This window comes from Chiloscyllium plagiosum, chromosome 15 (genome assembly GCF_004010195.1).
Source record: "Chiloscyllium plagiosum isolate BGI_BamShark_2017 chromosome 15, ASM401019v2, whole genome shotgun sequence".
NCBI classification, from domain to species: domain Eukaryota; kingdom Metazoa; phylum Chordata; class Chondrichthyes; order Orectolobiformes; family Hemiscylliidae; genus Chiloscyllium; species Chiloscyllium plagiosum.
In genome coordinates this window covers 65,813,016-65,825,689 of record NC_057724.1, presented here as the reverse complement: position 1 = coordinate 65,825,689, position 12,674 = coordinate 65,813,016, and the positions used below count along the sequence as shown (strand labels likewise).

Sequence of the window (12,674 nt, the reverse complement as noted above, 5' to 3'; positions counted from 1 at the left end):
ACACCGCATTAAACTGCGCCAGTCACCTATATGCCCATTCCGCATTCCTACGCTCAATGACACCTAAAGTTTTTCTTTATAATACATCTTCTGCTTATCAAAGCCCTCCATTTTGATGCCAGTAAATTTCAATATTAGGCTGAAAACATCCAAGGACACATCAATCACTCGTTACTCTTCATCAAATCAATCAATTTGCAAATGGATTTACGCTCTGTTACTTGTCCCGCAATCAACTTTCAAGGCTGCAATTCATCTTGCACCATCTGAACTTGATAACTAAGCAGCTGAGACATAGAGTAAAATTGCAATCTATCTGGAAATTGCAAGAAAAGGTGAGACAAGGGCAAATAACTGAGTACATTGGCCTTGGAGTTGGGAAGTTGGGAAGGAAAATAGATTGGGGAATTCTCTTGACAAGCCAAAAATTAATGACATGAACTGGTCAATTAACTGGCACTTAAAGGCCTCAACTTACCAAAACCTTCCCAATGAGAAACCTGGACGATTTTCCTGATGGATTTTGTGGGAAAGGAGCAGAACCTTCACTTGCCCCACTCTCGACACAATGATAAGGGAAATGTGAATGGCTGCTCAAAGCCACAATCTTGTCCTATCCGCCAAATCCTGACCCCACTCTTACGTGACTCCATTCCCCAAGACCCCAAAAGAAAAAGAATTAGCTTTCTACTGTTGGATCGCCAGAGGACTAGGCTCCAGCGAAGGTCCAAGATCCAGAACATGGCAGCCAATCTCTGGCAAGACAGAGTTTCAAGGGAAGCTTGCTGGTCAGCATGTAGCATGCTGATTGGAGCTCAATTCAACAAACTTCCTCAGTTGCTTCTGAATATGCAACCTTCTCAATTAGGCCGCAAAATGGAAAATCTTGGCCATACACACTATACTTCCCTCCGTTTCCGTTTCGTTTCCTTATATGATCGGTCACTAACCCACGTAAATTGACAAACACAGGTAGTTCTTCTATAACTCGATGGTTGCATTCTGGTGCAACCCGTGTTATAGTAAAGTCATGCTTTAGAAACAGGGCCTAAAGTGTTGGTGATGTAATTATGTTACAGCCAACACACGTTTCAAAAGTGTTCCCAGTTCGTCAATCACGATATAGCAAATTCACGTTAATGAAACACGTTATAGCAGAATGACTTGTATAAAAATGCACAGAGTATGCTTAATTATCTTCACATCTCAAAATATGAATTCTAGAAATTGTGTTAGATTAACTACAGTATTTTTCAGGTCAACACAGTTTGCCCTATGTGGGGTTAGCATTTTAACTTCATCAGCGTGAAGTGGACACCATCACTGTTGAGTGACTTATCCAGCTTAAAGTTCCTCTTTTCTATAGATATCTCTGTTCGTTTCACATCCTCCTCTGGTGTAGCTTCATTTTCATTTCTGCTGTCATTCAGAATCACAGAGAAAAATATGACATCATTTCCCAGCATCTCTTCACCCTTAAATGGCCCTACATGTCCCACCAGCCACAAAGCAATAAAGTCATTACACCTTTGCATTAATGAAATAACCGCAGAGGTTGGTATCCCAACGCAGAGTCACCCTTTATTTACACATGCACAGTATATGGAATCTGACCAGCTAGCTCAAAGCCAGTCTCGAGAGAGTGAGGAGATTCTCAGACTCCTGTTTATTTCTGTCAGACAGGGCTCCTGACTGGGGGTGTTAAGCTGGGCCAATCAGGGAACTCATACTCAATAAGCTCCACCTGGCCCTCATTCTAAATCACTTCAATTATGCTTTTTTTTAAAAAATAAAATATTTCCTTTGATCTCTTTCTACCACTTACTCTGCACTTTCTATATTAATTTCCAAAAAAAAGATTTCTGTTTTGTTTTAGTTTAAGTTGCTCTATTTAGCATCAAAATGCTTAATTGATTGAACCCATTTTAATTTGTGGGAATGATTCAGATCTACCGTGATAATTTTTGTTCAGTCAATTTTGGGCAAATGCCTCCTTTGCTCAGAAAGTTTTCACATTCAGCTTCTCCTCTTTTTTGCTTTTGTCTTTATGGTCGCTCGCTCCCAATTATTTGACTTCTGTCGCAGTTACTGAGTTCCCCTTCCATTTTCCCCAAACTATGAAGCACGCTTTCTATCCTCAGAGGAGAATCAGTTGTTTTAAGAAACACCATGTTCTAAATTTTATTTTCCACTTTGATTGCAAAAATTGAGAAAAGTGCAACATAACTTCAGCAAGAGCAACCTCAGATTTATAACATTTTTGACTGCACAGGTTTCGCCTTCAAGTTGCTTTGTTGATGTATGTTGACTTTTTGCAGAATACCTTTGAGTCAATGGAGTTTGATGGTGGGATGTGCAAGGTCATCCACTTTGAATCCAAAGTGAACTATTCCGATAGTTTGAAATGAAGAAAGATTGGAAGCCATGGGGAAATGAAAGGATGTGAGTGCCCTAGTACATAAATCTCAAAAAGACTGTGCACAATTTCATAAAAGGCTAATGAAATGTTGACCTTTACCACAAGTCACATTTCTTCTGCCCTGGCAGACGTGCATACACAGATAAGACACAAATCGCCCAGTCACTTTTCCGCCTGCTGTTGCCCACAATTTAACAGAGGATTACTCTGTCTGTTAACTATTTGCCCATGTCTAACTTCTAAACTATGATAAATAAATCCTTCATGAAAAGATGTAAGATGTTTGAATAGTAGGCGGCACGGTGGCACAGTGGTTAGCACTGCTGCCTCACAGCGCCAGAGACCCAGGTTCAATTCACATTTGCACATTCTCCCAGTGTCTGCATGGGTTTCCTCCGGGTGCTCCGGTTTCCTCCCTTAGTCCAACAATGTGCAGGTTAGGTGAATTGGCCATGCTAAATTGCCCCTAGTGTTAGGTGAAGGAGTAAATGTAGGGGAATGGGCCTGGGTGGGTTGCTCTTCGGAGGGTTGGTGCGGACTTGTTGGGCCGAAGGGCCCGTTTCCACACTAAGTAATCTAATCTACATCATAGGGCTTCTGACATACACATGGGATATTATTTGCTTAAAGTAATTGTAGGTGGTGGGGGAATCTTCCTTGACCTTTTTAAAAGGTAGAATAACCACTATTTCCCAGATTATCTTTACACAGATAATCCTCAAATTGGATCCCAATGACCATTATTTAACCCTTCAGATTCATTAATTATGAAATGCTAACTTTCAGGTTGAGCTACCCTATTTGATCTGGGATTTTAAAGCAGCATGCAATATTAGGGTGAAGCAGCTCAGAATACTGTCAGAGACAAATCAATCAAAGGCATATAGAGTCAGACAATTTCCATTGGTTGGAGATTCTAGAACAATGAGCTCAATTTAAACATTAGGGCCAGCCCATTCAGGACAGATACTAGGAAGCACTTCTGCACATAATTGATGATAAGGGTTTGGAACTTTCTTCCAGAAATAGCAGTTAATGCTAGATCAGTTGATTTTAAATCTGAGATAGATCATTTTTTGTTAAGCTAAGATATTTACAGATAAGTTAAAGTTCCTTGAAAATGGCATCACAGCTAGACAGGGTGATGTTTGTCATACTTGTCTTTATTGATCAAAGTACAGGAGTTGAGATGTCACATTGAGACTATACAAGACATTGGTAAGGCCACTTTTGGAATACTGCATACAGTTCTGGTCACGCTGATATAGGAAGGATATTAATAAATTGGAGAGGGTGCAGAAGACATTTACGAGGATGTTGCAGAGAGGGAAAGATTTGAGTTATAAAGAGAGCTGGATATTTTCCCCTGGAGTATACAAGGCTGAGGGATGACATTACAGGGATTTATAAAATCATGAGGGGCATAGATAAGGTGAATAGCCAAGTTCTTTTCCCCCAGAGGGCATAGCTTTAAAGGTGATGGGGGGGGGGGGGGGGGGGGGGGGAGGAAGGGGGTGGCGGTAGATTTAAAAGGGACCTGAAGGGTCTCTTTTTCTTGCAGAGGGTGATGTGTGTATGGAACAAACTGCCAGAGGAAGTGGTAGAGACTGGTACAATTACAACATTTAAAAGTTATTTGAACAGGTAAATGGATAGGCAATGGTTTGAGGGATATGGGCCAAATGCAAACAAGTGAGACTCGTTCAGTTTGGGAAACCTGGTTGACATGGACAAGTTGGGTTGAAGGGCCTGTTTCCACGCTGTATACCTCTATGATTTATGATATAGGCCACAGATTAGCCACAATCTCATTGAATGGTGGAACAGGCTCGAGGGACTGAATGGCCTACTCCTGTTCTCATGTACAGGTCTACAGCACAGAAAAAGGCCCATGAAACCAACAAGTCTACAACTAGTCAAAAACAACCCAACTATTCTAATCTAATCCCTTATCCCATTTTCCAGCACTTAGCCCACAGCCTTGTATACATTGGCAGACATATGTAGACAGTGGCTTAGATTGCCAGTTCAGTGGCCTTGTGCCCTCTACTCACCAAGCTAAGTTAAGAAACGTTGACGAATGCTTATAGCTTTAAAAAATCATCAATAAATCAGGTAAAGTGAGCTTCATGGTCACATCGCTCTACTGCACTGGAACAAGGAATTTTGCAATCTCAAACTTTTGAAGTTACAATGTCAAGCTGGCCAACTCAAATATAGGCAGCAGCTTGTTATGAGGGTGCAAATGAATGCAAATAGAATCCAAGTAATTACATTTGTCTTTGCAGGATCACTGGAGTACGATTGGACTTCTAGCCAGTATGTCATCTCAAAAAGCTACAGAGTGGATTCATGCAAATGTAACCCTCACTTTTCCTCCCTTTATCACCTTGTTGCCCATTTAAGACAGAGATATGGATATTTTCTTTCAGAGGGTGGTAAATCTTTGGAATTCTTTACCACAGAGGGCAGCCAAGACTGGGTCCTTAAGTATATTAATGACTGAGACAGACAGATTTCAAATCATTAAAGGTTATGCAGATAAGGCAGGAAAGCAGAGCTGAGGATTATCAGATCAAACATTGAATGGTAAAATGGACTTGACAGGCAGAATGGCCTTCTGTGGTTCCTACATCTTACAGTCACTACAAATAGTGTTCACTTGCATGTTATTTGCAAGGCCAAACTACCACAACAATTGCTATTTTATCCCATAGCAGGCTGTGCTCATTGCAGAGAATCTCTCTTCGCAAACCCTAATTTTGAAATGTTAAAGATCTTTTTTGTTGAATTACAGCACTAATTTAAATTAAAATGTGCAATTCAACATAACAGACACTAAGCAGTGTTAGTGGCTTCGATGTGGCGTTCAAGCTATTCCTGGATTACATTAGGAACATAGGTAACATGGGGATAGAAGTTGGTCATTTAGTCAGAGAGTCTGCTCCACTACTCAGTGAGATCACAGTTCATCTGCAATCTTAGGCCATATGGCTGCTATTGCCGCATATTCCTTAATTAAGAAAAATTGATATAAACCTCAGATAAATTAACAACAGATCCAGTATCAACTAGTTCCAGAAGACTGTTCCAAACTTCTAATATCTAACATGTTCAGAGTTGACAGTTCTGGATCTAAGTTTTAGAGTTTGCCCCTTTGTCCTAGACTTCTCATCTTGCAGAAATAGTTCTTCCCAAGTAATCCTAATATCTCCTGGAATATATCTTTAAAACATGAAGCACTTAGAGGGTACAAAACAAAAAACAGTAATACATGAAAATCAGGAGGTTGAAGGACAAGAGGCACCGAGTGAAATTATCACTCAGGAAGCAGTACTGAGCAAACTAAAAACATGGCTATATGATTTGGATGCGAGCATAAGAGGTACAGTTAGTAAATTTGTAGATTATACCAAAATTGGAGGTGTAGTGGACAGTGAAGAAGGTTACCTCAGATTACAACAGGATCTGAACCAGATGGGCCAATGGGCTGAGAAGTGGCAGATGGAATTTAATTCAGATAAATTAAAAGTGCTGCATTTTGGGAAAGCAAATCTTAGCAGGACTTATACACTTGTGTTGCAGCTGTACAGGACATTGGTTAGGCCACTGTTGGAATACTGTGTGCAATTCTGGTCTCCTTCCTATCGGAAAGAAGTTGTGAAACTTGAAAGGATTCAGAAAAGATTTACAAGGATGTTGCCAGGGTTGGAGGATTTGAGCTACAGGGAGAGGCTGAACAGGCTGGGGCTTTTTTCCCTGGAGCGTCGGTGGCTGAGGGTTTACAAAATTATCAAGGGCATGGAACAGGATAAATAGACAAATTATTTTCCCTGGGGTGAGGGAGTCGAGAACTAGACAGCACAGGTTTAGGATGAGAAGGGAAAGATATAAAAGAGACCTAAGGGGCAACATTTTCACACAGAAGGTCGTATGTGCATGGAATGATTTGCCAGAGGAAGTGGTGAAGGCTGGTACAATTGCAACATTTAAGAGGCATTTGGATGTGCATATGAATAGGAAGGGTTTGGAAGGATATGGGCCGGGTGCTGGCAGGTAGGACTAGATTGGGTTGGGATATCTGGTCAGCATGGAAGGGTTGGATTGAAGGGTCTGTTTCCATGCTGTACATCTCTAGGACTCTATAAATGAGCTAACTTTCTAAAATGTTAAGATTCTGGACAGGTTTTATTAGATTGGAAAATAGCAAATATAATCCACGCATTCAAGAAAAGGAGAAAAGAAAACATTTAACTATAGGCCAATTAGCTTTACATCTGTCGAAGGAGAGGTGGTTGTAACTAGATACTTGGAAAACTCATTCGCTGAGAAGTGGCAGCATGATTATGAGGAAGAGAAATCTTATTTAAGCAATTCAACTGGAATTCTTTGAAGCAGTAACATGCACTGTGGATAAAGGTGTACAGAAAAGGTTTTGCACAACATAGGATCTTGTGGTTTAGGAGGATACTACCATGGATGGAAGGTGGACTGACTGACAAAACTGAGGGGATGCATAAATGTGTCTTTTACAGATTGACAGGATGCGACAAGTGGGGTCTGGTCTGAGCCCTCAATTTTTTTTACAATTATAATCAATTACTGAGAATCAAAAGCATAGTAGCTAGATTTGCAGACAACACAGACACAGATCACAAAGCATATTTTGAAGAGAAAATAACAAGGATGCTGACTGATGTAGATCGTTTAGTTGAGTGGGAAAAACAAAATTGGCAAATGGAATAGGGTGTGGAAAAATGCAAAGTTGTTCCCTTTGGCCAGGACAAGAAGAATAAAGGAGCATTCCTTGAATGGAGAACTCCAAATACAGACAGATCCAGGTGTTCTAGTCTATGAATTACAAAAGAGTATCATGCAGGTACAGCAAGTGATTAAGAGGCTGGTTTTGCTACCTTTTATTATGAGAGGAACTGAACATAAAGGAGAGGTTATGTTTCAGTTATACAGGGCATTAGAAAGACCACAACTCAAATACTGTTTTCATCTCCTTAAGGATGTAAATATATTGGAGGTGGTTCAGAGACACCTGAAATAAATGAGTTGTCTTAAGAGGAAACATTGGACAGGGCATGTTTTCACTAGAGCTCAGAAGACCAAGGGTGATGCGATTAGAATTTATACGATCCTAAATGATTCAGACAAGGTGGACTGAAAAGGATGGTTTCCTGTTGTGGAAGAGTCCAGAACCAGGAGAAGTGTGAGACTGTTTTAAAATTTGGGGATTGCCATTTTAGGGCACAGATGAAGGTAGTTTTTTCTTTCTTTCAGAGGTTTATACTAATTTGGAGCTCTGTCTCTCAGACAGCAGTGGAGATGAGGTTATCAAATGTTTTTAAGGCAGCAGTTTATTGATTCTCTCACTTAACAAGAATTTGGAAATGCGGAGCTTGGAACATAAACAGGTTGGCCACGATCTTATTGAATGGGGTGGAGTAGGCTTGAAGGGCCAAAATGGCCTACCTGATCCTCTTAACTTTTATGTTTGAGTGTTCCAATCACCCCTTAACCATCTAAACTCCAGGAAATATAAAAATATTTGTTTAGTCTTTCCATGTAACTGAACCATTAGAGTCAGGTATCATTCTAGTAAAATTATGATGTACACTCGCCAATATTAATCCATCCTTCCTCAGGCTCAGAGACCAAAACTGCTCACAGTGCTCCAAGTGTGATCTAAGCTGGCTACTTTTGATTAACAGAAACTATCTATTCAATTCTTCTCAATTCTGTTACCATTTTCTGATTATTTCCTGCATCTACTGTTGACATTTTAATGATCTACATACCTGGACACCAAATCCCTTCACTGTTTCTATTGTGAGACAAAAATCAAATAATCTGCTGGCGTTTGCAAGATTGAACAAGCAAAACACATCAAGAAATTACCTGGCATCATGTATGCTGAAATCAAACTATCACAGTTTCACCCAATCACTTAATTTATCAATACTTAATTGCACTTTTACGCTTCCATCAACATGCATTAAAGCCTGTGCCATCAGCAACTTTGGTTATGTGACTTTCTACTCCTTCCAAGTTGTTAATAAGTAAATTGGCAGAAGCAAAATTATGTTGCAAATATTATTTTGCAGCATCAGTTTTAATGGATTTGAAAATGTTTAATTGGCACCTATCCACAGTGCTAACGCATCAAGCCATTAACTGTAACATCAATCAGCACTAAAGAATATTATGTTTCACTCCGATAAAACATCCTCAAAGATTATTCCCAAAGTTGACAGTGAGGTAATCATACAGTGGCAGTTCATATAACCATTTAATTTCACTCTTAGCAAAAGGTACAGATTCAGTAATGTCACAGGCAACAAGTAATACATGAAAACTTCTCAGTCAAGGGAGGCATCATCAGTGCTATATTACTCAATCCTTTAGCAAAGAAAGAACTTGCATTTGTATAGCATCTTAAATACATTGGTATAATTCCTAAGAAAGGGCAGCACCGTGGCAGGCACTGCTGTCTCACAGCACTAGGAACCTGGGTTCAATTCTAGCCTCAGATGACAGTGTATGGAGTTTGAACATTCTCCCTGTGTCTGCATGCATTTCCTCCAGTGCTCCAGTTTCCTCCCACAATCCAAAGTTGTCCAGGTTAGGTGGCTTGGCCATAGCAAATTGCCCACAGTATCTAGGGATGCACAGGCTAATGGGAAATGCAGGGTTACAGGTTTCAGTTAGGGATGGGTCTGGATGGGATGCTGTTCGGATGGTCAGTGGGCCATCTGTTTAACTCGATAGGCTGAACGGCCTGCTTCCACGCTGTAGGGATCCTATGATTTACGATTCCTTCTGAAAGGTAATCCCTATTGTAATGAGTGGACTGGAGCAGCCAACCTAAACACAAGGTCCCACAATCAGCAAAGAAATAAGCAACAGCATGTTTCCAATGATGGCAATTTATGGATGATACTGAGGGACAGATAAATCCTGTTCTTCAAACACTGCCTGAGCATCCTCTGAGGAGGCAGGGAGCAACTCAGTTAATAACCACTAAGATCACCACAAGAGTCAGCCGAAAATCACATGCTGAAATCTTGTATGAGAGTCTGATCTCTCAACCTGCCAGATCACATGCAAGAATGCTACCCAGTAATTCAGTCAGTCCATGTAGTAATTATGTCCGCGTTTAAATGCATCTGACAAATTAGATCAAGTGTTACGTCTATTTCAGCAAGTTATGTAAACAGAGAAGCTATTCACAGGAAAGCTGCTTCCTAAAAAGTAATTATGGTCTCTTCTCAACACAATATTTTTTCAATCTAAAAATAACAAAAAACATAAAATTCCAACTTAAAAAAATCATGATGTGAGTTATCCACTACATGTACTAATCCAACATAGAAAGAAAACAGCAAGCAGTAATTAGATTTAACCAACATTGGAATTGCCTAACAGAACAATTACCGAAACTCACCAGTTTAATTATTTTCAGAATGATTGGAATTATAAAGACTTATAACATACCAAAGGGGAAAAAAATGTATTGCAATTTAAACTCCCTACAGGGCAAGGGCTTAATTAAAGGTGGTTGTGAAATATAAAACAGAGATTTATTGCTACGAGGGCCTGTGTTTCAATCAATTAGATAGGGATTCCCCTCACCAGGGCCTGAGAGGCAAGCAGAATTTAATCTTGCTCGAGATACTGTTCCAGGACACAATTGTTAACATTTCTATTCTTACTATAGTCATTATCAAGATTAATAATAAAGGCAAGAACATTGCAAATATACAATACCATTGGTTGGGAACAGGAATATTCAGACTCTTCAGTGTTCCACCAATCAATTAAGAGTCAAGCTGACCTTTGTAGGGATAAGGAATTACTTCATAGTGTTTATAGTTGTGACAATGAATAGTGTACTCTTTAATACATTTGATCTTTTGGTCTATACACCCTGGAAAATGCTCAGTACTGGTCCAAAATTGAAAAGGCCTATGACTGCCATTTAAAAACTTATTTCATCCCGAAGAGCGCAGATTTCATTTGAGATAGAGTCAAGAGTCAGACAGCAAGCCTTTAGGAGATGTCATGTTGGAACCCCAGTAGTTAAGTACTCACCCACACACAGAATGTTGAAGCAGAAGCCTTGACACACTGACTTGTTGACTAACTGGTCTGGCATACTGTCAAAGCCAACGTGCCCAGACAGTGAAAGGTTGCGGGCACCTTCGGACTGAAAAACAGGAAAAGAAAACAAATTAGGAGTGCAGGGAGAAATCAGACCAACCTGAAAACTGTCCTCATTATATTTAGAGGTTCATTATTAATTATTTACCAACATAGTACTTCAAAAAGCAAAAGCGAAGATACACTATCACAAGGGTAAGGATAGGGACATTTGTTTATTAATTGTGTAATCAACAGTTCGACAGAACCTATATGTGACTTGACCCCTGAAGCCAGCTTATCTGCAAGCGAGCCAATCAGAATGTTGAAGGTATGTAACATCATAGACTTTGGGGCAGGTGATTAATATATTGAGACATCTTCTCAATTGACAGACAGCAATGAAATTGTTTTCAAAATCTACGTGTCAACAAGAATTACGGTAAAAGATAGTGTTGTATATTTGACCACTTAACTACCACTCGGCAGCCACTCAATGAGATACTCCATTTAAAACAAGATCTTCAAACACATTCTGAGGCAAGATCAATTCCACTCTTCTCTCTGCTCCCCCCACCCATTGTAATTCACCATAAAATGTGACAAATATCTGCACCACCTAATAACAGGATACCTTTAACAAATGGGCAAGTCTAACTGAAAATCAGTTGCTTTCACAGCCTGCTGACCAGGTCCCTTCAGGGCACAGTGAAGAAAAAAAATGAATGACTACGGTTTAAAGATACGATGATTTAAATCCAGCAAATTCTGTTGTTATGGTTACTCAGCTAGCAGCTCAGGTAGGAACCTATCTGCTGTAGCATCACACAGTTAGAATCATAATTTGTTACATCACAACAGGAAGTTAGAATAGGCTTCAAGAATGAAACTGATGTGCTAGCTTCTCAGATTAATATTGATATGTGCCAACTACATTCTAATCACAATTCATACAGAGAGAAAAGTTGATTGAATATCAATCAACATTTGCTGTCGCCCACAGGCATCTAGACATATATCAGTATTCACCAACTGATTAAATACTTGAACCATTGCCCAGATGCAATAAAACTTTGTGGATCATTTTGTCAGACAGTTAAATTTCCATTCTTCAGTATACATTGTCTGCCTCCTTTTCCCTCTCCCTTCCAGTCATACATGTAAGATATGTATTCTTGCTTGATCAGGTATCGATTATGACTGGAAGCCACTCCTTACTGAAAATAAAAGCAAAGAAAGGCAGCCAAAATCAAAACCAAAGTTAAGCTTAATCAAAAATGTATCCTGTGCAAGATTGCTCTCCCAACAACCCCTCCTCCCCGTGAGAAAGCATCTTCCTCAGACATCCACAGCAGTACATGCAAGATATCAAGTTCAGTTTTCAATCCATCCATAAAAAACTTAAATACTTCCTTTTGCAAGTGCATGAGAATATGAAATCATTCCGCTAACCAGCAATCGTAATGCAGGAATATCCAATATAGACCAACATTATTACTGCGTATCTGTCCAATTCCAGTCACCATACTCCTAAACTTTTAACTACTTGCAAAGAAAATTTAATCTACTTTTTCATTTGAAACCATCAGATCCACTACATATTCATTGTTAGTGGCACCTGGCATGAAATGCCACATCAGTGCTTTATATTCTCTTATTAAACTGTACTGTGACCATTGGTTGAAGATGACTTAACATCAAATCATGCCAAACTAGTAATTAATTAGCTGACCAGCTGTATTACCTTGCAATCCACTGCAATTAAATCCACTACTTAAGCCTCCAATAGGAGGAAAGTAGAGCTCTTGTGGCACCTTGACAGTGTCCCTAGGTCTGATCCAGAAGGTCCAGGTTCAAGCACACCTGCCCCAAAGGTATCATAACATGTCCAAACAGTGATTTAACATTTATTCAACACTTTACCCCCTGCAAAGAAACTGCCGAATCACATGCATTGACAAGGAAACGAAAACCAACATATTTCATTGAATTCAAAACTTTTCAATGGATGTTTGAAGAACCTGCCAAATTAATCAGTTTTGTACACCGCAGATCAATGATGTTTCTGTCTCTAGCCTAGTTACTGGGGCTGAAAATGTGTTGCTGG

General features: G+C 39.7%; 1 protein-coding gene across 4 annotated transcripts in view; it reads right to left on the bottom strand.

Moving 5' to 3' along the window:
* Positions 1-12,674, bottom strand: part of LOC122557406 (septin-6) — an 82,621-nt gene that overhangs the window by 57,376 nt on the left and 12,571 nt on the right. For all 4 annotated transcript variants that reach the window (XM_043705086.1, XM_043705087.1, XM_043705084.1 and 1 more), the window contains exon 2: positions 10,520-10,634. In XM_043705086.1, coding sequence (XP_043561021.1) covers positions 10,520-10,634 — 115 coding nt within the window. The remainder of the gene's footprint in view (positions 1-10,519; positions 10,635-12,674) is intronic.